General features: G+C 36.1%; 1 protein-coding gene across 1 annotated transcript in view; it reads right to left on the bottom strand.

Moving 5' to 3' along the window:
- Window positions 1-23328, bottom strand: part of col7a1 (collagen, type VII, alpha 1) — a gene marked incomplete in the record, with an annotated part of 105683 nt that extends 82355 nt beyond the window's left edge. The window contains 13 exon segments of the mRNA XM_036212052.1: window positions 1309-1425; window positions 3543-3692; window positions 3772-3891; window positions 4017-4172; window positions 8543-8662; window positions 8736-8865; window positions 9134-9291; window positions 9375-9533; window positions 10999-11092; window positions 11168-11324; window positions 11394-11574; window positions 11902-11974; window positions 22966-23328. Of these exon segments, the coding sequence (XP_036067945.1) occupies window positions 1309-1425; window positions 3543-3692; window positions 3772-3891; window positions 4017-4172; window positions 8543-8662; window positions 8736-8865; window positions 9134-9291; window positions 9375-9533; window positions 10999-11092; window positions 11168-11324; window positions 11394-11574; window positions 11902-11965 (1606 nt within the window).
- Between the last annotated feature and the right edge of the window lie 266 nt (window positions 23329-23594).

Below are 23594 nucleotides of genomic sequence, written 5' to 3'. Positions count from 1 at the left end.
GCACTTTGGGCATCAAGGGGCAAAGGGGCAGGTGCCCTAGCACCCAGCGCCCCCCCCTCTGCACGTGCCTGCAAATTAGCATTAAACAAACCTAAAAACATAGTAGCCAAAAGGTTAGCATGTTGCCAAAATATCAGACAAATTCCAAATTAGCATAAAAAACCTCAATAAATAACATATTAGTAATAAATGCCAAATTAGTACAAAAAAATCATTACATATTTCCCAAAAAACGTTAGCATGTTGCTAAAATATTAGATGAATTCAAAACTAGCATAAACAAACCCAAGTAGATAACATTAGCTAAAAACGTTAGCATGTTGGTAAAATCATGCAACACATTGACCAAAATATTGGATTATTGTCAAATTAGCATTAACAAACTTCAAAATAAATTACTAAAAAACGTTAGTATGTTGCTAAAATCATATAACTCATAGCCTAAAACTTTAGATGAGTCCCAAATTAGCATAAACAAACCTCAAAACATAGCTAAAAACGTTAGCATGTTGCTAAAATTATAGATAAATTCCAAATTAGCATAAAAAGCCTCAATAGATAATATATTAATATAATATAATATATTATATATTAGCCAAAATTTGCTAAAATCATATAACTCATCGGCCAAAATACTTGATAAATGCCAAATTAGCATTAAACAAACTTCATAACATACCAGCCAAAAACGTTAGCATGTTGCTAAAATACTTGATAAATTCCAAATTACCATAGAGAAAACCTCAGCAACGGCACATTCCTATATTACCCAAATGAGCTAGCATAATGCTAATATAACAGCTCAATGCCAAATTATTTTAGAATTACTCTTAACGATGGTTTCAAAGTGCACAAAGTTTTTGAAGAAATTGAAGAATTTTGCATTCATTTCCTATGGGGCATGTTTTGCTCAACATTTCAAAAACTATAAAGTTTATGAAAACAGAAAGCCCTGTAACAGACTGATGACCTGTTGGTGGTGTTCCCCTTCTTTACCCAACTGTCTCTCAGATAGGCTTTAGCAACCCCATGACCTCCAAAAAGGATTGAAAGATGGTTACAATCCTTAAATGATTTTTCTCTTAGGCACAAACTTTGATTTACTTCAGCAGTCGTAAGTGGGGGTGATGCATAGAGGCACTAAAAAAAATTACCTCCAACAGTCAAACTTCTATAAATCAAAGCCGAGGAATCGTTTTAAGGATTCTTTGTTGGTTACACAACCATTTGAAGAAGAACTTGTGACAGAAACTAAAACAGCGAGCTGGAATTCCAAAACTCTGAATGATTTTCACATGCACGCCTGACCTTGTCCCTCCCTCCACTCCAGTCGGTACCCTCGAGAAGACGGAATGAGCCTCCAGGTCAGGCTGATGGTGGAGGGTCCGGTGGTCACCGCCCGGAGGACTTGCTGCTCCTGACGCTCTGAGAGAAACATGGAATTAGTCCGTCTCTGTTGTGCTTAAGAGTCCTACAAACTACAGAACAACGTTATATTACAACAAACTACAGTCCTGGAAGAAACAGGTGTGTTCAAAACATTTGAACACACCAGCCACCTTCATTAACTTTATGCAAAAAGTGAAATCTGAGTGAGATTAATTATCTTACAACAAGAATATACATGCTTATTTTTATTGGAAAGTTCTCACTTAATAGATTTATGTCAGATAATTTCCCTTATTTGAATAGTTTTGGTGCTTAATGATCTCATTAAGATATTAAGTCTTGTTACTAAGATTTATTACCAATTATGAGTAAAAACACACTTAAAATTAGAAACTCAACAGTAACATTATTTTCATTCAGTGACATTTGTATGGCCAAGATCAATGCAGGAGTTTTGCCTTAATTCAAGAATTTTAAGTAAATTATAATGCACAGTGAGAAAAGAATAGAAAATATAGATATAGATAGAAATTATAGAAAAGTAATATTGTTCAAATATTTGGCTGGTTTCAAGAAACAGATCCTAGTGGTTAGTTTAATGTCAAGCTCTTGCAAAATCTTAATGAAAGAATAATTTTGAGAAAATAATATTAGAAATTATATTTATATTGGTCAAAATGAGCTTGATATTAGTAAAAAATAAACAAATTTTAAGGTATTTGTGGTTACTATGAGGTTAGATATTTTAACTTGTATTGAAAAGTTTTGACAAACCAGATTTTCTTGTTGGCAGATAATTTTTCTCATTTTAAGCAATATTTACTCAATTTTTGTACTTTTTTTGTTTTTTTATTTTAAAGTAGACTTTTTGCAGTGTAATGATTTCAATGTAAACATGAAGGTTGTTACGGGGTCAAATCAGGATCAGCTTAAAGTGAAAGATAAAAGATTTAAAACTTAAAAAATAGACATTGTAACTGAAAAAAATGAAAATTTGAAAACAAAACAATGTAAATTTGAAAAAAAGGAAAACTCAAAAAAATGTTTTTTGAAAATTTGAAAATAAAAATACTGAAAACTTGAAATAAATTTTGAAAATTTGGGGAAAAAGGAAAATTTGGAAAAGAAAAATGAAAATAAAAAAAATTCTTTTTTTTTAGATTTTTCAGTTTTCAAAACCTTTTTTTTCTTAACATTTTTGAGTTTTTTTTCACTTTTTCATTTTTTTTCAAATTTACAATTTCTTGTTTTCAAATTTTCAGCTTTCAATTTTATTTTTTTTGTAACAATGTCTACTTTTCAAGTTTTCTATCCGTTTTTTCGTTCACTTTAAGCTGATCCTCATTTGATCCCATAGGTTGTATTTTACCAGTTATGTGAATTGAAAAAAAAGGTACAAATAAAATGACAAAAAAAGAGTTTGTTCACAGAAATCCTTCATTTCCCATTAGTCCCTAGAGATGAAGCAGGTGTCAGCCTTTAAGTGACTGATGACAGAGAAGTTTCTCTCTTATCACACACACCTCTGGCCTGGAGCACAGAACTGACGATTATCTGAGATTCTTCGCTGAGACAAACTGGTTCTTTCAAACGCTGACAGTCGTTTTCTTGTTAGCACTTTAACGTATTCTAAAGAGTGAAAAGTGCTGAAGATCTAGAGGATAAATGACAAGTGGCTGCTTGGGAGGAAATGAAAACATGGCTTCGACGTTTTAGAGCATCGTTTGACTAATATTTATGCTCACAATCGTGAGTTTGGAATGAAGAAAATCTAAATGTCTTTTGGGTTTTTACATTGCTGGATTGTATTTTTTAATGTTTCACAAACTGGTTTACTTTTATTCTGAAATCTCACACTGGTGGTTATCGTGAAGGTTAACCCTTAAGGATGCAAATGTGCATCCGTTGGATGAAACACTGAATGCTAAGGTTTGTATCTGATAAAACAGGCTGTGTTGGTCATCAGTTACAATAGGAAATGTTGTTGTTTTAAAGACAAAAGGTTTTTAACAAGAAACAAAACGAACTTTTCCTAAAGTATGTGGGACATTGAAAAAAATAACATTTTGCATGATAAAATAATTGACAGAACATGTTCATTTTGAATCTAATTTGAATCTAAAAATCAATTCCTCAGACAGCGAAACACTGACCGATCTTGAACCGCGCGGTTGCGATGGGTCCTTCGGTGTTGCCGTCATACAGCGGGATGATGGTGACGATGTATTCGGTGTCTGGCTGCAGCCTGGACAAAGTGTGGAACTCGCTGTCGCCTGAGACTGCCACTGTTTCAACACTGCGACCTTTTTACAAAGAAGGAAAAGTTTTAGTTTGTGTGTGAAAAACTGTAAAACTACCGTATGAGATGTTCTTTGGTCTAACCTGTGAAAGGCCCCCAAACCAGACGGTATTCTCTGGCCCCACTGACGCCTCTCCATCGCACACGAACGCTGCCCTCCGATATCGTCTCCACCGACAGCTGCTGCACGGCCTCCAAACGCACTAGGGAAGCAGGAATGGATGTACGCCGATGACACAATGTGTTATATTATAATTCAACTTGTGTAATGCTACTTAGAAGGTTGATCATGAAGGACGCTTAGAGCAAACAAAGGAGATGAACTCACGCGTTTGAGCGTTGAGGATGGATGGCGACGCTGCGTTCCGCGGAAACAGAGGGTAGAGGTTGATGACGTACTCAGTGTCTGGCTGAAGAGACTCAAAGGTGACAGACGTGGTGTCTGCAGACAGCGACTGCTCCAACAGCTGAGCCGCTGGCTGACCTACATCAGTCAAAGAAAGAACATGCAAAAGGCCAGAAAAATAACTTAAAGAAGTGTGAAAGCAGTGGCTACTGATGCGAAAGCATCAGTAGCCACTAAATGAGTGAAGCTTTCCAAAAATATTCTGGTTTGCAGTTACAGATCCTGCTAATAGGTCAAGAAAACATCTATATCCACTAGACATTAGTACTATTGTCACTTTGTATTAAAAGGAACAAAATACTTAATGTACCTCTGTAAAATAAAAAATAAATAAAACTAGAGAAGTCGCATTACCTGCGATAATATTCAAGATACTACATGCTTTATGCTGAATGTACAAGCATGAATGTCATGAATATTAATAGTGCATGAGTTTCAAAACTGCACACATTTTTTTAAAGGATTTGAAAAAGATCATTTTTATTTTCAAAGGGGCTGAAAAATCTTTAGAAAAAAACGTAAAATTGTAAAAAAAACAAAAAACGTAAAATACTTCAATACTAAAAGTACAAGCAGTAATGTCCTGAACGAGCTGGACGTATTGCTACCAAACTTGCATTATTTACAGAATGTGCACAGAAAATGTAAAAAAAATTCTTGAAAAATCTAAAAAAATTGCGTACAATTTTTTTATTTAACCAGATGAAAACCCGTTGAGATCAGGATCTCTTTTTCAAGGGTGACCTGGCCAAGAGGTCAGCAGCACACGTCTTAAAAATAAAGTTACAGTGTATAACAAATAATAAACAAAGGGATGAATTTACTACATTTACAATATAAAATTTAAGTACATTAAAGTAACACTGATTTTTTAGATAATATAAGTAAACAGTTGTTTGGAAAGTGCAAACGTCATATGCAGCTCGACATTAACGAGGAACAGTGATAGTGAGGGGCGATCTTTATTACAGTGAACATTAGAAACATAATTAGTTTTATAGACACTTTTTCTTTGTTACACTAAAATGATCGGATTTTAAAAACTGTAAAATGTAAAAATACCAAAAGTACGAGCTGGAATATACCGAACATTCTGAACGTTTTGATATCAATATTGCATAAGTTTCAAAAGTGCACAAAGTGTTTAAAGGATTTGAAAAATGTCCCATTTTTTTCAATGGGGCTAAACAATTGTATAAATTGCGTACAATTTTAAAATGTATGAAAGGTATAAATACCAAAAGTACAAGCAGTGATGTCCTGAACGAGCTGAATGTTTTGATACCAAGAATTTGAAGAATTTCTTGAGAAATCGATAAAATTGCGTACAATTTCAAAAACCGTAAAATTTATGAATACCAAAAGCGCAAGCATGAAAGTCCTGAACGTTTTGATATCAATATTGCAGAAGTTTCCAAATGTGGACAAAGTTTTTGAAGGGTTTGAAGATTTTCCAATTCATTTTCAATGGGGCTGAAAAATCGCATAAATTGCGTAAAATTTTAAAACGTGTGAAAAGTAAAAATACCGAAAGTACAAGGATAAATGTCCTGAACATGTTGAACATTTCACACCAAACTATCATATTTCAGGAAACTGCACCAAAACATTTCAAGAATTTCTGGAAAAATCGCAAGCATGAAAGTCCTGAATGTTTTGATATCAATATTGCATAAGCCGAAAACGGGCTACCCAACTTTATTTTTTTAATCGTTTTCTCGTTCTAAAGAGTTAATATCTCGTTTTCTCAAGAAAACGAAGTCCGTCTGCTTGCTTCGTTAGGTTTGCTGGCAGAGCCGTTTTTCTGCCGTTTGGCATCAATGTTGGTTAATCAATAATCGAAGTTCAATTTCTCATGATAACAAGGAGATATCTCTCTAAAATGGTCAAAAAAAAAAAAAAGTAAGGCAGGCCTCTTTCAGCTTCCGTACATAAGTTTCAAAAGTGCACAAAGTTCTTGAAGGATTTGAAAAATGTCCCATTCCTTTCTGAATCGGGCTGAAATACTCCAGAAATAGTGTAAAATCTTAAAAACCGTAAAATATATTAACGTACAAGCAGTAATGTCCTGAACCAAATGAAATAATAAAAACAGCAAAATAAACGTCATCTGTTGTCCTGGATCTAATTTAACTGTCCAAACTTAGGATGTGATCCATGTTAAAAAACAGCTCCCAATATTACAGACTTTTTCATTCTAAGGTCAGTTCTAAGGATTGTTTTATGCAGGGTTGTTTATGTTGTTTTCTAAACAACTCATTTATTTGGTCCATCTTTTCTTACAAAATAATTTCTGTGCTAAAACTATTTTTCAAATGAATTTGTAATCCATTTTATAAAGTATTTGAATGAATCTGAGTCGGCCTGAGCATGAACTCCATGTGAAACTCTTTGAGGCTGGCACTCCTGCCACATATTCAGCGGCAGGAGTTAGATCAGCCCCCGGGGGCCAGTTCTCTCTGCTTGACACACCCAAAAATGCAAGAGTTATATTCCCAACAGTTCATGGCGTTCTCTGATATTCTTGTCTGGAATCATTCCAGCGCCGGTGAAGGTGAGCGTAATTAATATTTGATGTAACAATTGGAGCAGAGAAATAATATTTCTTCCTTACAGCCAGTACCTGAGGGGAGAGAGTCTTAGAGAAAGTTCATCAAACTCGACCCAAACTGCTCGACATTCTTGACCTGGTTCCAACTTGCCACAAGAATTTCTTTGAGCATTTAGAGTTTAATGTAACATGTTTCCTTCTTCACAGGGATGATGCTTCTGCCAAGTGACAGGATGATGTAGACTAAACAAGGATGCAGTTTATCTCATGGATGATGTAATATGATGATGTCAAACAGGGGTCCCCAAACTACGGCCCGCGGGCCGGATCCGGCCCGCCTCCACATTTAGAGACAATTCTTTTTTTCTTCTTAATCTGGCTGATCGAACAGAACACAGAATGGAACTTTTTATTCCACCCTTCTGCAGTCTGAGGTATGACGGGAGACGAGAGAATATTTATTGGTTTAAGTGTTTCCGTTTTTATAGTGATTCCCTTTTTTATTTTTCTTCTGTACGTTTTTTGGACGTCTATAACTCTTCAGCTCTTTCAGCTATTAAAATATTCAGCTCTTTTTATGCTAGCTTTGTCAACTGTTTTGGCAGTGACTAAAGATTTCTAGGCTGTTTTAGCTAATATTTTAGCAACAAGCTAGCTGTTTTGGCTAATTTAGGCTTTTTTTTCAGTTTTCAGGCTAATTTTGGGTTTAGCTAATATGTTAGCTACATGCTAGCTGTTCTGGTTAATTTAGGCTTTTTTTCAGTTTTCAGGCTAATTTTAGTTTTAGCCAATATGTTAGCTACATGCTAGCTGTTTTGGCTAATTTAGGCTTTTTTTCAGTTTTCAGGCTAATTTTGGTTTTAGCTAATATGTTAGCTACATGCTAGCTGTTCTGGTTAATTTGGGCTTTTTCCAGTTATTTAGGCTAACTTGGAATTTAGCTAACATTTTAGCTGCTAGCTGTTTTGGCTAATTGAGACTTTTTTTCAGTTTTGTATGCTAATTTTGGATTTAGCTAATATTCCAGCTACATGCTAGCTGTTTTGCCTGTTTTAGGCTTTTTTCAGGTTTTTAGGAAAAATTTTGGGTTTAGCTAATATGTTAGCTACATGCTAGCTGTTCTCGTTAATTTAGGCTTTTTCCAGTTATACGGGCTAATGTGGAGTTTAGTTAATATTTTAGCTACATGCTAGCTGTTTGGGCTTATTTAGGCTTTTTCCAGTTATTTAGGCTATCTTGCGGTTTAGCTAATATGTTATCTACATGCTAGGTGTTCTGGTTGATTTAGGATTTTTCCAGTTATACAGGCTAATGTGGAGTTTAGTAAATATTTTAGCTACATGCTAGCTGTTTTGGCTAATTTAGACATTTAGCTAATACTTTAGCTACGTGCTAGCTACTGTTTTGTCTAATTTTTTTTTTTTTTCAATTTTTTTGCAAATTTGGCATTTTGATAATATATTAGCTATCTTTCAGCTTCAATGTTTTCAGTTAGGACCTTCAGCTCTTTTAGCCATCAACGTCAGCGTTTTCAGTTATCAGCTTCAGTGTCTTTAGTTATCAATTTCAGCATCTTCATCAGTCGCATTCAGCTTACAGCATTCACTCTTGCATCATTGCAGGTAATGCTATATATCTAGTTGTTCAAATGTTTTAGTATTATTTTTTTCTATGAAGATTACAGAAAGGAATCATTTAGAATTTGGCTATGTGTGGCTCTCTGGAAAACCAATTTTTTTTTACTTTTAGTCTGTGAGTGTTGCATTTTTTTATGTTAGCCTACAAACCGACAGAGAAGAAAACAGTTACGTGCCCCTCACAAGAAAAAGTTTGGGGACCCCTGATGTAAAGGAGAGCCAGAGCATCAGAGGAACAAAGAGATTAGACTGAGCCTGACCTCGCGGTCCATACGTGAGTCTGTAGCCCTGAACAGGAGATGAAGGCTGGTCCCAGCCCACAGAAAGAGAGAAGAAGTCCGCCTGAATTAGACGAAAGTTGAGGACACTTGGCAAGGACCCTGTTTGGAGATAAACAGGCAAATGTTGGGTTAAGACTGTTGTTCTGGGCTGACAGCATCTTATGTCCCTTACTGGTTCGTTGCTTGGCAGAAGCAGACTCTCCTACGCTGTTGGGGTACTGGGCGATGACCGTGACCAGATAGTCTGTTCCTGACTTCAGGTCGCGGGCAGCAAACGTCCTTTGGCTGGCAGAAACAGTCTCCTGCAAAAGACGTGTGTGAGGGCGTGTGATTAAAAACTGGCAAAGCTCTGACATTTTTCTGTAGGCGTCTCACATTATGCCTGCCAGCGCACAAGGAATTTGAGTCTGCCATGCTTTAATCTCTGCAGTGTCTGCACAGGGAGGATCCACCCAACAGACATGTTTATACTGAACCTTAATACATGTTTCTCTAACGGAGAAGATTGGCTTTGGCTCAGAAAACTACTCCAACCGCCTGTGCGGTGCAACAAAGCCCTTCTGGACTCACCTGCCGCAGTTCTGTTGTGATTGGTTGACCCAAACCAGAAAGTGGCACATACTGAACCACATAGCCGTTGACAGGACCCCCGGCGGGATTCCAACGAAATCGAAGAGAATCGGACGTCTGAGCTGTGAACTGAATGTTGGATGGGCCAGAAAAAGCCTCTAACGGGAATAAAATAAAATAAATAAGAGTTTTACAATTCTACTGAATCCCATCAGTGACTTACTAATGTAGATACACGTACCATCACTAGCATAGACCCCTCCTGCCGATGAACACACTTGAGGGCTCACAAGAGGAATGAGGGTGTTGAGAAGTTTAAAGTCCCCAACAAAGGAGGTGAAGTCACTGCTGGGCTCAGAGGAGATCTGAGCCAACTCACTTTTGTCGGCGTTTTTTATGCCTAAGAAGCAAACAAGTTAGAAACAAGGTAGAAAGATTTTTTTTTTACATTTTTTTTATTTAAAAAATGTTCCCAGTAGTGTTTTAATTCTGATTATGAAGTTTTTAACCAAAATCCCACAACTGGCTTAAAAAGCCATTTTTCATGTTGATCTGAAGCCTCTGTTTCCAAAATCTCCTCTGAGGGGGCGTGGCTTTTGGAGCACCGCCCCTGATCCACCAACTGATATGGTCAAAGTGTCCCTGCTCCGTTACAATTCTAAATCCATCGCTTGGAGAAAAATAGATTCATGAACATCTTTGTTTTCTTTTTCTGAGCTGAGATCTGAATCACAACTGAACGGCTGGACAGCTCCGTTTTTTTGCTACGCTAATGTTAGCTTTGGGATGTGAGGGGCTGTAAGCTAGCAGGAGAGAGTGTAAACAAAGGAATGCTGTGATATCAACGTCACAACTCAGAGTGAATTGAGGCTTTTGGTGATTCTCCTGCTCCTTTCCACACGTCTTTCAGCTCGTTAAAACTCAATCACACTTTCAGCAATTTTAGAAATCTGGGTATCAAAAACTGCTTGTTTTTTTTTTTTGTATTCATGAACTTTATAGTTTTTGAAATATAGAGCATAATTTGCCCCATAGGAAATGAATGAGAAAGTCTTCAACTGTCAGAATTTTAAGTAGATTATCAACAAACCTTTAAATATATCATGGAATATGTTTTCATCTTTTAGATTAATTTTCAAAAAAATTCAAGTTTAGCTAATATTTAGCAACATGCTAACGTTTTTGGGGAATTTGTTATACAGAAGTTTTTATAGCGAATTTAGGGTTTAGCTTCTATTTTAGCAACAGGCTAACATTAATCTGGTTTACTGAGAAATTTTAGGCTATTTTGGAGTTTAGCAAGTATCTAAGCAACAAGGTACCCTTTTTTGGCTAATTTGGGACCTACTGAGGTTTTTGGGGATAATTTGGAGTTTAGCTCATATTTAGGAAACATGCAAAATATTTTTTGCAACATTGGCATGTCTTAGATATTTTTAAGCAATTTTACTACAAATTATTCAGAAATTTAGGTCAACCTCAGCGCTTTTTCACAATTCCTTAATGACATTGTGAGTCTTTTAGCAAATTTAACATTTTGCAAACACTTTTGGATTTTTTGTAAATCCCTTCAGCAATTAAAGTAAATTTAGACACCAAGAAGCTTCAGCATCTTCAGCGACTACTTTCAGCAGGAAGCATTTACACTAGCAATATCAGTGGTTATGCAACCTTTCTAGTTTCTAATGAACTCCTTGTGATCTGTAGAAAATATTTGTCTCAAAATATCAACATAAGTTGGGCTAATAGCTGCATAATCACAATTAAAAGACCACTGGAAACACTTTCACAATAGATCAAGACATAGTTGGAGTGGGACTTTAAACCATGACAGAACAGAAGGACCGCAGAAACAATGAACTCACCAACGGCAAAAACCATCACCCCCAGACTGCGCAGCTTCTGTGCCGGCTCCTGCACATTGTCCTGGGATTTTCCATCCGTGATTAGAATAGTAATCTGAAAATTAAGAGGATCAATCATTAGAACTTGCAGTTTGAAATGTGTTTGTTTAATAAAACATAATTAGCAGACCTTTGGGACATCTCGACTGGAAGAAGGGTTAAAGAAGTTATCAGCAACAAACTTCAGTCCAGCTCCGGTTCGAGTGTTTCCGCCTTTATAGTTCAGATTCTGCAGCGCGTTGACGAGTTCAGTGCCGTTTGGGTATGTGTTGAAGGTAAACTCAACTCTAAAAAAAAAGTAGTATTTGACTTTGTCCTTGTAGAGTAAAGTTAGATTGAGTAAACGTATCTACCACCTTGGTGTGTCGCTGTACTGCACTGCCCCAAACCGAATCCCAAACTCGCTAACCGAGCCGGCAAACGGCTTTGCAACGCCAGCCATGAAGCCCTTCACCAGCACGAAGTTTCCTCGACCGATGCTGGAGGAACCGTCGATCAGAAACACAATATCTGCTGCTTGCACATTGTTGCACCTGCCTGTAAAAAAGTAGACAATGCACAGGAATTAATGTTTATTTACAGGTTTTAACACATTTATTTATTAAAATGTAATCATTTGAATTATTTAATTGAATTTGTAGAACAAGAATGCAGATTTCCAAATATTCATGTTTCTCCTCTATTCTTTATTATTTATTTTATTTAGTTTGCTTCTGTTTGGTGCAGTGTGATTCATATGTTGTTTTTCAGCACAAGTTAAGCTCATCAAAAACTGTACAATATATGAGGAAAGAAGAAGTGCATTTAAAACGAATAACAGTAAAATAAATCCATTTGAAGAAGGATGGATGACTTGGACGTTACCCTGAGATTCAGCAGGTTTCATGACGGACAGCAGGACAGTCACGGCGAGCGCCCAGATCCACATCTTCACAACCTGAACAGAAACCATTAAACTGTGAAACCTGGAAGGTCAAACCAGCAATAACAAAACAAGTTTATTCATAAATAAATGTGATTTATTTTTGTGATGCAAAAATATGACAAATTTAATTAAAATATTCTTGCAAGTTTTGTTTCTCTCATTCAACCAAATCCTGCGGAAATCCCTCAAATCCCTCAAAGTTTCTGCCATTGAAACACAGCTTCCTCCGTCCCATCTGTTTTCTGGATTTTCTCATTCATCTGAAGTCTATTTGTAATTGAACTTGTTCAGGTCTGTTTTTGGACCACAGAATGAAGGAGTCATTGTTCCCGTCTCCACCTGCTCTGAGTCATCAGACTTCTTTGATTTTTCTCTGCTCAAAATTTCCAAGTCTGTCTGAAAGAACCTGCAGATCTCTAATTACATTCGTCTACTTAGTCTTTATCATCTGATTTAATTGTTGCCTTAAAAAGTGCAGCTGGCTGAACCGGGTTCAACCCACTCAGGGATTATCCCGGAAAAACTCAAGATGGAAAAATTGACGATCGGTGAGAAATTCGAAGAATTTTACCCAATTCGATGGGTATAATAAATCTATTTTTGTATTTTAGAGCCACTACAAACAAACATGGAAGAACATTGCTATAGTGATGATTATAATTGAAGGGGTACACTTTTCTCCTTTTGTTGTCCATTCAATGTCAAATATTTTCCATGTATTATCACACCTTACTTCTCATTTTCATGTGGAGGTGTGATAATAGAAGACAAACCAATGTACCTGTGGGAGCTTTTTTGTCCCTTTACACATTACTTTTCTTTTATTGTTTGATTCCTAACATGTCATGAAAGCTTCCGAAAGCTCAACTATAAACATTTCCTTTGACATAATGACACACTGAGACAAAACAGGCAAAGGCTTGACATTTACTGAACGTTTCTGGATGATCAAACCTACACAACTGATCACAACATGGTTTCATAACATGTAAGATAACAAAAGTATCTATTTTTGGAACTCCTTTCTTAATCTGTGAAATTAAATAATTTTTTTAATTGTAACTGGCCTTTAATAGAATTTTTTTAAACCTTAAAACATCAGGAGTTACTTCAATTTTGTTTATATTTTCTACCTAAAATACGACAGATTATTAGTTTTAGTATTAGGGACACCATGAAAACTGAAAAATAATACATTTAGTAGAAGAAATTCATTAAACTATGTAAAAAAAGTCGTAATTTAACAAGGAAAAAGACGCTCTTTTTCAAAAATACAGCTGGTTGTGTAAACCTTCATCCACTTTACATGCTGACGATTCTATGATTGATGTTTTTATCATAGGAATTAGTTCTGGGCGACATGGGAAAAACTGTATATCATGATATCAATTATTTTACATCACGATAACGACATGTATCACGATATGCCACAATAAGTTCAGTTGTTCTTTGAAAAAAATGTCATTACTTACTTTTCTCTGAGTTTATTTTTTCAAGTAACTGAATTGTCACAAAGGATAAACATTTTTTAAAAATGCAGTTTTAAGTTTCTTAGTAGTAAAACGCATTTTTGCACAAAAGTATGGCAATAAAATAAATAAGAAATATAAAAACGAAGAGAAATGGCACGATAGACACTATTCTATCGCACACACAATATATGAATCGTCATATCGGCCAAAACTATCAGCAGTCCATTTCCCATGATGCATTTGGACCTCTGCAACTTTACGTCCAGCAGCGTAAACGGTGAGAATCCTCTTCTGAAGAAGTTCAGATTCTTGCAAATCATTTTTAATGTCCTTATATTTAAAATAAAATAATATTGACTCACTAAAAGACTGTTTCAGTGCTGAGATTTCCACGTTTCTTGTACTGAAACACAAATAGGTTCTTTTTCTGTTGTTTATATTTTCTTACTTAGAGTATTAATTAATAATGTAAAAAGACTTTAATCTCATAAATTCTCAATTCATAACTCAAGAAATTATGACTTTATTGTAAGATTATTAATTTTTTTCCACATAATTTTACTTAAATGTTTTTTTTTAATCTATATGGTGGCTCTAATACTTTATTGTGCTAAAAAGTTCTTCTTCTTCTAGTTCTATCTTCTTTTTATAGTCTAACTCCAAACCACGAAATATGTAAATAAATAATATTCAAAACATGTTATTGCTACGTCTCTTCTGAAAAGAGAAGTTCTCTGTCACTAATGGTACAAGGGTGTAAAACTTTAAAGGATCCATACCATGAAAATTAAACTTTTTAGGGTTTTCATTGTATTCCACTGTTCATTCCTCACTATGAAGAACCCAAAACGGTATTTTGATCCGTTCATGCGTTTCAGAGTAATCCTCTACAAACCTGCTCTCTCTGCAGCAGACCTTTGCAGAAGTTTGCATGTTTCTTTTCATGGTGAAACGGAGACACGCTACCGGGGCGAGGATGATGTCATGAAATGGGCGGCACCCACAAGCAGTGAAAGGCGGAGCCTCTGAGAGTTTTTTTTTTCTTCTGGTTATTGTTAGAGACCACAAAAATAACTCATATTTCACAAATAATTTGTTTTTATGATCACATTTATGGATTTAGTTTACTCGGAAAGGCTTAAGAAAAACCTTTAAAGGTCTGCGCTGGTTTTCTTAAGGTTCTCCTACTTTTAAGGTAGGAACCAAATAGTTCATATTTAAGGTAGACTGGAAAAAAACGTCATTTTTTTGGGTAGATCTAATGTCTTTAAGGCACTGAGCATCTTTCATTTCTGCTCTCTTAAATGTCCTTCAATTAAAAATGTGATTAAAATCCGTCTTTATGCTTTCAAGACCTTTCGCTCCCTCTCTCCTCCTTTTGTCTGACCTCCATCCACCTCGTCTCCCAGATCTCCAGCCTCCATCCGCCTCTACCTCCTGTCTGCAGAGATCTCCGCGTCTCTGGAGCTCATTGCCATCCAAGAAAACAAAACCAGATTCTTTAGAGCACATCTGAGCAAATCTCTGTACAACAGTGTTTGGCAGGAAATCGCAACGATGCCACGGATCTATTTTCAATTTAATTAGTTTAATTTTGCATAAATCCTGAGTTTGTTTCCGTTTTCTTGGCTGTGGTTGGATGTGGAGCTGAATGAAAAGCGTTTAAAACAATCCATTGGCATCTTTTCTGCAGAAATAACAGCATTTCTGCCTCACACAAAGTGCATCAGCATCAAAAAGGAACAACTTTCTTAAAAAACTCCACATTTTAGGAGCGACGGTTGTTCTCCTTCCACTGACGTTGGCGTTCTTCGACTGTAAAGTTTCTGCCTTCAGCTCGTCAACTTCTGGTCAAATTTGTTTCCGTGAGTTATGTCCCCCCAGAGCGAAATGAAGCGGGGATGCTCGAAGCGCTAAAACGTTATAAACTTCTCGTTTTATGGCTTGAAATATTGCTTCTTGAAGCCTACACCCATATTGCACAAAGAGAAATAACGACATCTTGCAATATTATCGTTTTCCCAACTTATTTTTAGCGGCTTTTCTCTGGATATTCGAAACACTCCCACAGTCCAAAAACAATTGTGGAGTTCTGGGTGTGGATTTTAAACTGCCCTCAGATGAGCGAGAGGGTTGTGGTCCTGGAGGAAGCGAGAGTAGACGGCCCACCCCGCCCCCCACCCCGTCGCCCAAAGAAGCAGATTCAGAAAATGGATAAAACACTTTATGAAAGAATAAAGTTGATGCAGAGCATTTTTGACATGTTTTCTCAGCATCTGTTCTTGTTTTTTACGCGTCTGCCAGACAGATGCGGATTCATAGACAATGCGTGTTTTATCTTTGACTCACAACGCATCTATTTTTAAAAAGTTGTGACCAAAACTTCCACTTTTTTGTTAGTTTTGCTAACTTTGATGAAGGAAATCTTTGACTTTTACACACATATGTTTCTAAAAGCAAACAGACGTGGAGCCAAACCTTCTGATCTGGAGACGGATGGTAACAATAAGACTCGATGTGACTAAAAACAGGATAGACTGTACCGGTTCATGAAGTCAAAAATGTATGGGGGGTCGGGAGGCATGAGAACGTAAGGAAGCGGCTGGCGGTGAATGAGATCCAGACCGGAGTCTGGAGCGCCAACGCCGGAAGAGGAGCACATAAAAGACAGATGGAGATGACCCACGTAAACAGATGACACTCAGCAGCCACTGCACTTCATTCAGAAGGTTAGAGAGAACGTTACATTCATTATGACATCTATGGGATTTAAGATGATTTAGAGAACCACTGTTTTTTTATTTAATACAGATTTATTTTAATAAAATCGGATGCTAACTTCTTATTTTGGAAGTTTTCTTTTATTACGTTTAACACGCCGGTGATGCTTAAACACAACATTTTTAACATACTGTAACTTTTCAACTACATGCTAATTACTTGTTAATTATCTAATATTTTAGCCAATGAGATATGAGTTTAGCAGCATAGTAACATTTTTGACTATCTACTGGAGTTTTTTAATGCTAATTTGGAATTTATCTAATATTTTTGCCAATGTGTTATATGATTTTAGCAACATGCTAACGTTTTTGGCTAATATGGTATCTGTTGACGTTTTTAGTAAAGATAATTTGGAATTTATCTAATATTTTAGCAACATGCTAACGTTTTTGGCTAATATGCTATCTATTGAGTTTTTTAGTAAAGATAATTTGGAGTTTATCTAATATTTTTGCCAATGTGTTATATGATTTTAGCAACATGCTAACGTTTTTGGCTAGTAGGCTATGTAATGAGGTTATTTTAATGCTAATTTGGCATTTATCAAATATTTTAATCAATGAGTTCTATTAATTTAGCAGCATTCTAACATTTTTGACTAATGTTATCTACTGGAGTTTTTTTTAATGCTAATTTGGAGTTCATCTAATATTTTTGCCAATGTGTTTTTTGACTTCTGTGTGATTTTAGCAGCATGCTAACGTTTTTGGCTAATATGTTATCAATTTAGTTTTTCAGTAAAGATAATTTGGAATTTATCTAATATTTTTGCCAATGTGTTATATGATTTTAGCAACATGGTAACGTTTTTGGCTAGTAGGCTATGTAATGAGGTTATTTTAATGTTAATTTGGCATTTATCAAATATTTTTGCCAATGAGTTCTATTAGTTTAGCAGCATGCTAACATTTTTGACCAATGTTATCTACTGGGGTTTTTTATGCTAATTTAGAATCTATCTAACATTTTAGCAACAAGCAAACGTTTTTGGCTAATATGTTATCTGTTTTTATGCTAATTTGGAATGTATCTAATATTTTAGCAACTTCCTAACTTTTTTGGCTAACTTGTTATCTACTGAGGTTTGTTAGCATGTTGCTAAAATATTAGGTAAACTCAAATGCAGCCTAAGGTTTTTGGCTAGTTTGGCATTTATTGAGGATTTTTGGGCTATTTTTGAGTTTAGCTAGTGTTTTAGAAATGTGCTAGCTTTTAGGCTATTTTGGCATCTACCACGGCTTTTGGGGGCTAATTTAGAGTTTAGCTCAAATTTAAGCAACACACTACATGTATTTTGTAATAAAGGAATTTATTGAGGATTTTGAATCAAACTTAATATAATTTTTTCAGAAATTTGGGCCAATTTCAAGCAGTCTTTCATAGTTCTTTAATGAAGTTTCAAGTCTTTCAGTAAATTTAGTATTTTGCAAATAGCTGTTGCATTTTTAGCAAATCCCTTTTCAGCAGAAAATCCACAATCCCATTATCGCAGGTAATGTAGATTTTCTAGTTACTATTAATCTAGCATGGAAATATGTTACCGGTATATGTAATTAAATAAAACAACAAAAAAGATATTAGGGGTTTTTCTTTGTAAAGAAAGTGCTAAACCCTTTTTAATATTCTGAAGGAGAAAGGGGATCGACAAGTCGCTTTCTCCTTCAGAATCTGCTGGAATTATCGTGTTAACGGTTGAAAAGTCAGAGTAAATCAAAAAACATAAACACTGGAGCTCTGTGGTTAATGGATTAACTCCAAAGAAAATTGGGTTTTTAACAAGTTCTTGTGGCATTTTTCTAATAATGGAAGGCAAATATTAGAAAATTAAGTAAAAAAAAAATTTGCACTATTTCTTCATTTAAATCAGGGGTCTGAAACTTGCGGCCCGCGGGCCATTTGCGGCCCCCAAGTTGATATTTTGGGGCCCCCGCCTTAACCCTTTCACTGCCTTCTCAACCAAACCAAACATTTAAAAACATGTTTTTAAAAATATTCTTTTTCTGTATTCATCCCCAAGGTACGGAGCCACTAAAGGGAAATTAAAGAAAAAAATGTACATAAAATGTATTATTATTATTATTATTATTATTTTTAACAAAAATTGAAATGGTAGTAATAAAAAATGAATACTGATTAGTAACGGATACCTACCACACAGTAAGTGGTGCGCAATCCGTTAGTCACCAGAACATTTTTTTTAATTACATTTTTGGAAAACAAAAACAGTTACTATCTGCTGTGCACCACTTACTAACCAGTTTCTTTTTTCTACTTTATTTTTTGAAAAACAAGTTCTAGACAATACCCAGAACTTGTTTTTATTACTTCAACATTTTTTACAGAGTACTTTTAGAAAAAAAAATTAAATTTAAACTTTTTTTCTTTTTTGGGGACTTTGATGTCACTTCAGGGGCTCCGTACTAAGGCAATTTAAGTGGCAGAAAAAAAACAACCTTTTTGGTGTTGTTCTTTTTTCTTTTTGGGGTAGTTAAAGGGTTAATATGAAAGTTCAATGTCTGCTAATCAATATCTTCTGCATGTCCACACTTCTTTGATGATAGCTTTGTATTTGTTTTGTGATGTTTCAGCTTAAAACTTTGCATTTTCTATTGTCGTTGGATCTGGTTGTCAGAAAAAGTCCTTAGCAACAGTTGCTAGCATCGTTAGCTTCTGTCGCTTCACAGAAGATATTGATTAGCAGTACATAGACATGAACAAATGTTCCATAAACTTGTTCAGTAGACATAGACAATGGACCAAAGATACAGACAGTGGTCGCAAAAACATATTTTTGGCACAAATGGAGCCCCGTACACCCCAGCCTCAGCCAGACTCCGAATCAGTGACCTCAAGCAATAGGGAGGGGAAGGGGGGCGGGGTAGCTCTGCACCAACACCCCCTCCTACAACTCAGAGGTCAATTTCTAATGAACTCCTGCCGCTTTGCAGAAACTATGTCCAATAAAAAGGCATAATCATCATTAAAAGACCACTGAGACCATTTTTATGATATAGATCAAAAGATAATCAGAGTCTAACTTATTATCAACAACCATCAAACTGCCACCATTCTGTGAAAAATGACATTGAAATGACCTCCAATGCTCACTACTTATTTTGTCTTCAACAAAACACTGAGGAGTGAAAAATAAAATAACAAATAGCAATATTTCTATGCAACTAATATTCTGTGCAAAAATAACGAGAACTCTTCAACTTCCTTAAAGGCAAAAATATTATTGAATTTTTGTTCTCTTTAAATAATCGAACCAACAATGACAAGCTTTTGTTCCAGTCACATGAAGCCTAATTGATTCCAAATGCCCCCCCCCCGTTTAATAAAAAGGTTTTATTGTTCGACCTCCAAACCCATAAAATAACCACATCAGTCTGAGTGCCTTTCATCTTATTACTTCTTTCCTGCTTTAAGTCTAAATAAAGATGAAATAATCAAACAGTATTTCTGGTTTTCTACAGTAAAAACACCACAAGGAGGGAAAGTGACCGTACTCATAGCATCAAAACACAACAACAACAACAACAACAACAACGCACATCTTGATGATCTGCTCCACATGAAGCGAGTTCAAGCTAACGCGGGTTTGAATTCAGATTCAAAGATGGCTGGACCACTTCAAATGTCCAAAGCTTTATTTCAACCAGACTTTACTAACAACCAGGGGTTCTGTCTGAACTCCTTCGCTACTCACTATAAAGTGTTTTCTAGTCCACTTGAAATTTCCCAGAAGTCTTTGCGAAAACTAGCGTGCATCAATCCTCACTACATTAGGAAATATAGTGTTTTTAGTTCTGTACTATACAGTTTTCTTAGTAGTTAGGGATTAGGGTGGGAAATTGGACATAGCCTTTGAGTCATTCTTGCCATGCCACTCCCACAATGCACCTTGTTTCTATTTCAGCTTCACTCAAAGGCGTATAAGTGAAGATATTCATCCATTTTCTCAACCTGTTTCAACCTGTTCAAGGTCACAGACAATCACCTCCACATAGACCACATCTCTGGTGAGAATCAGGAAGCTTTAGAGTAAAAAGTAACTGTGCCAACGGCTACGACCACCTACTGAATGAAACCAACCAAAAGGGTGAAAGGATCAGAGAAACAGAAGCTAAAAGAATTGCTGTAATGACAGAGCTAAGTGGTAATTTGATTTTCAGAAGTTTCTAAAAGCTTAGACTCAAGCGTCACAGGCTTAATAGAGATGCCATTCCCCCAGGGGGGCATCAGGGAGCAGGCCCCTGCACGGTGACAGAGGGCAGGACTGCCAACAGGGCCGACCTTCAAAGGCCGACATCCGCTCAGGGACTGCTTGTGACACAAGTGAACCAGATCAAAAGAATGTAAGATGACAGAGTGATTTATCCGGGGCTTAAAAGCTGCTGTGTTTTCTGTGTCTGGGCTCCCAAATGACCGCACAGACACGGCACAGCTTTCATTTCCGGCTTCAATATCTGAAAACATTTAAAGTCAGGAACATTTAGCAATTTTCCCTGACTCTTCAGGGAAACGGGTTCCAAAATAAGCACCGGTCTGTCACAAGATTGCACAATCGACCCGTCAGCAGCACCAAAAGCCAGATGGGTTCAAAGAAGTCAAGTGTTCATTCTGTCAGGCTTTGTGATTTCTTTAGGAGCCCAAACAAGCAGAGGTGACCATTTCTGTGGCCAGATTGGTTCAATTTACAAACAGGATAAATAAATAGAAAAGTTGCATTACCTGCGATGATGCTACTGTGAAAGCTTTCTGCTGGATGTGGTCGCTAAAGAGGCTGAAGCTGTTTGTTGAAGATGCTAAAGGAATGTATTTTAATTGATAAATGTCATGAACGTGCTAAACGTTTTGATGACAAACTTCCAAAATTTGCAGAAAATGCACAAAGAATTTAAAGAATTTCATGAAAAAAAATCTCAATATTGTTAAAATATGAACTTACCTCCAAATTAGACCAAAAAAATCTTAGTAAGTGCAAACTTCTACATTAATGTGTGCACACTAAAATATTGGCTTAACTCAGAAAAAGCCTTAAAAAAAGACTCGTTAGGTGACAAATTATCAAAAAATATTAGCATTGTGCTAAAATATTAGCTAGACTCAAGAATGGCCCTAAAAAACCTCATTAGATCTTAAAATATCCAAAAATATTATCATGTTGCTAAAACATTAGCTAAACTACACAATAGCCCAAAAGAAAATCTCAGTAGATGCCAACTTAGCTTAAAAAAAGCTAATACGTTGTTAAAATATTAGCTTAACTCCAAATTAGCTCAAAAATCCTCAGTAGATGAAAAAATAGCCAAAAAAGCTAACACGTAGCTAAAAGCTAGCACAATGCTAAAATACTAGCTTAACTAAGAATTAGCCCTCAAAAGACTCATTAGATGCTAAATTATCCAAAAATATTAGCATGTTGCTAAATATTAGCTTAACTCCACATTAGCCCAAAAGACATCAGTAGATTGTAAATTAGCCAAAAAAAGCTAGCACATGGCTAAAATAATAGATTACCTCAGAATTAGAAAAAAAAACGTTAGATGCTAAATTATCCAAAAGTAAGTGGATTCAACCAAAATATTGGTTGAACTCAAGAATAATCAAAAAACATTATTAGATCCTAAATTATCAAAAAATATTACTAAACTAGGCTTAAAAACCTCAGTAGCTTTGATGTTCTTAACATGCTGAAGGTTTTGTTACTAATATTGCATAGGTGTCAAAGTGTGTAAAAAATTAAATAAATTGCAAAAAGAAAAGAAATTGCAGAAAATTACATAAAATTGAAAATTAAATTTAAAAAATTGAGCAAAAAATTAAAAATGTGTGTGAAATTTAACAATACCAGTAGTAAAAGCATGAATTTCCTGAACATGTTTTGCTTGTTTTTAATTCCAGAAATTGCAGAAATGTTAAAATTTCCCATTCAATTCAAACATTGCAGAAATCACGTAAAATTGTAAAAAACTGTAACATTTCAGAATACCAAACATACAAAGTCAATCTGAACGTTTTGATACCAAGATTGCAGAAATTGCTGAAAGTGTGATTGAGTTTTTACGTGACAAAAAACGTTCGTAAGAAAAATAAATAATAAAAAACAGAATCACTATAGTGAACAAAAATAAACAAATTAGCTGTAAAGCTACAATCTAGTGCAAACATCTTTGCTTCTTTTAAGCTTAATGTATTGGTGCCAATAAATGAATAAACGAAGTGAAATTTTCTGCTGCAAACAATAACAAGCAGATGACACATTTGGAGTGGATCCAGATTCATGCAGAACCAATTCAAGCACGTAAAGACGGGAAGGAGACAAACAAAGGCTGGAGGAGAAGAGGAAGTGTGTTAAGGAACTTTAGGATGAAAATCAGAGGAGGACGTTTGTGAAGGGAGTGACAGGCATTCATCTTGTGCAGGACTGTAGGTCAGCATGCTGTAAATCATTCCACAGCTTAGCAAAAAGTTATTCCTATTTCATAGATATATTTATTTAAATAACGAGGGACATATTCAGAGTATTTCCCTAAAATAAACTCTAAAAATATTTGAGAGTTGATTCTTATTCCTGAAGTTTGCTGCTGATAAGCTGCAGCAGAGTAATTAGAAGTGAAGGGCACTGCAGGCAGACGTAGCATGAATGTGTTCTGCTTCAGCAGCTCTGAAAACACGACAAACTGTTGAACTTGTGCAGAAGATCATGTATCACCTCATCTATCAGCTGATGTGTCATCTTACCTGAGGATCTCTCCTCCGTCTCGGCCTCAGTCTACCACCTCTCCACCTGTGGCATAGCCTCGGCTCCTCTGAGGGGTCACTCGGTCACACCCACGGTCCAGCGTCCCAAACTGAAGGCGTCCCGGGTCCGAGTCAGAGCGCCAGGTCCTGCAGCTGCATCCTGCAGAGGCGCTTCAGCTGTGTGCCGCTCAGGCTGACTCCCGAGGCTGCCGCCGAGCTCGGAGGGGAAGCTGAGCACAAGCAGCAGCAGAGCAGTCCAGACTTGTTGGGATGCCTGAAGGGGAGTCCTGTTAAGCTCCTCTCGCTGCTGTTTTTGATTCTCATCCCTCCCAGCTGCTGCCTGCATGCAACTGAAGAAGACTTTTCTTTCAGCGACAGTTATTTCTGCAGGAGTCAGACCTGATTGACTGTCACGTGATTGCAAGTTTTCAACTTTAAGGTCAGACCACCAGGTTCTAATTTATGTGTCATTCCTCAAGTATTTTTGTGTGAATTTAAATATTTGTATGATATACAACTTTTGCATTATGAAGGTGTAATTATTATCCATGAAAGATTAAAAATTAGGGAGTTGCTTTCTTTACAAAGTGCTCATGTAAACCTTTAAGAAATATCTATATGCAAGTGGT

This window comes from Oryzias melastigma, linkage group LG5, assembly GCF_002922805.2.
Source record: "Oryzias melastigma strain HK-1 linkage group LG5, ASM292280v2, whole genome shotgun sequence".
NCBI classification, from domain to species: Eukaryota; Metazoa; Chordata; class Actinopteri; order Beloniformes; family Adrianichthyidae; genus Oryzias; species Oryzias melastigma.
This window is presented reverse-complemented; position numbering and strand designations above follow the sequence as displayed.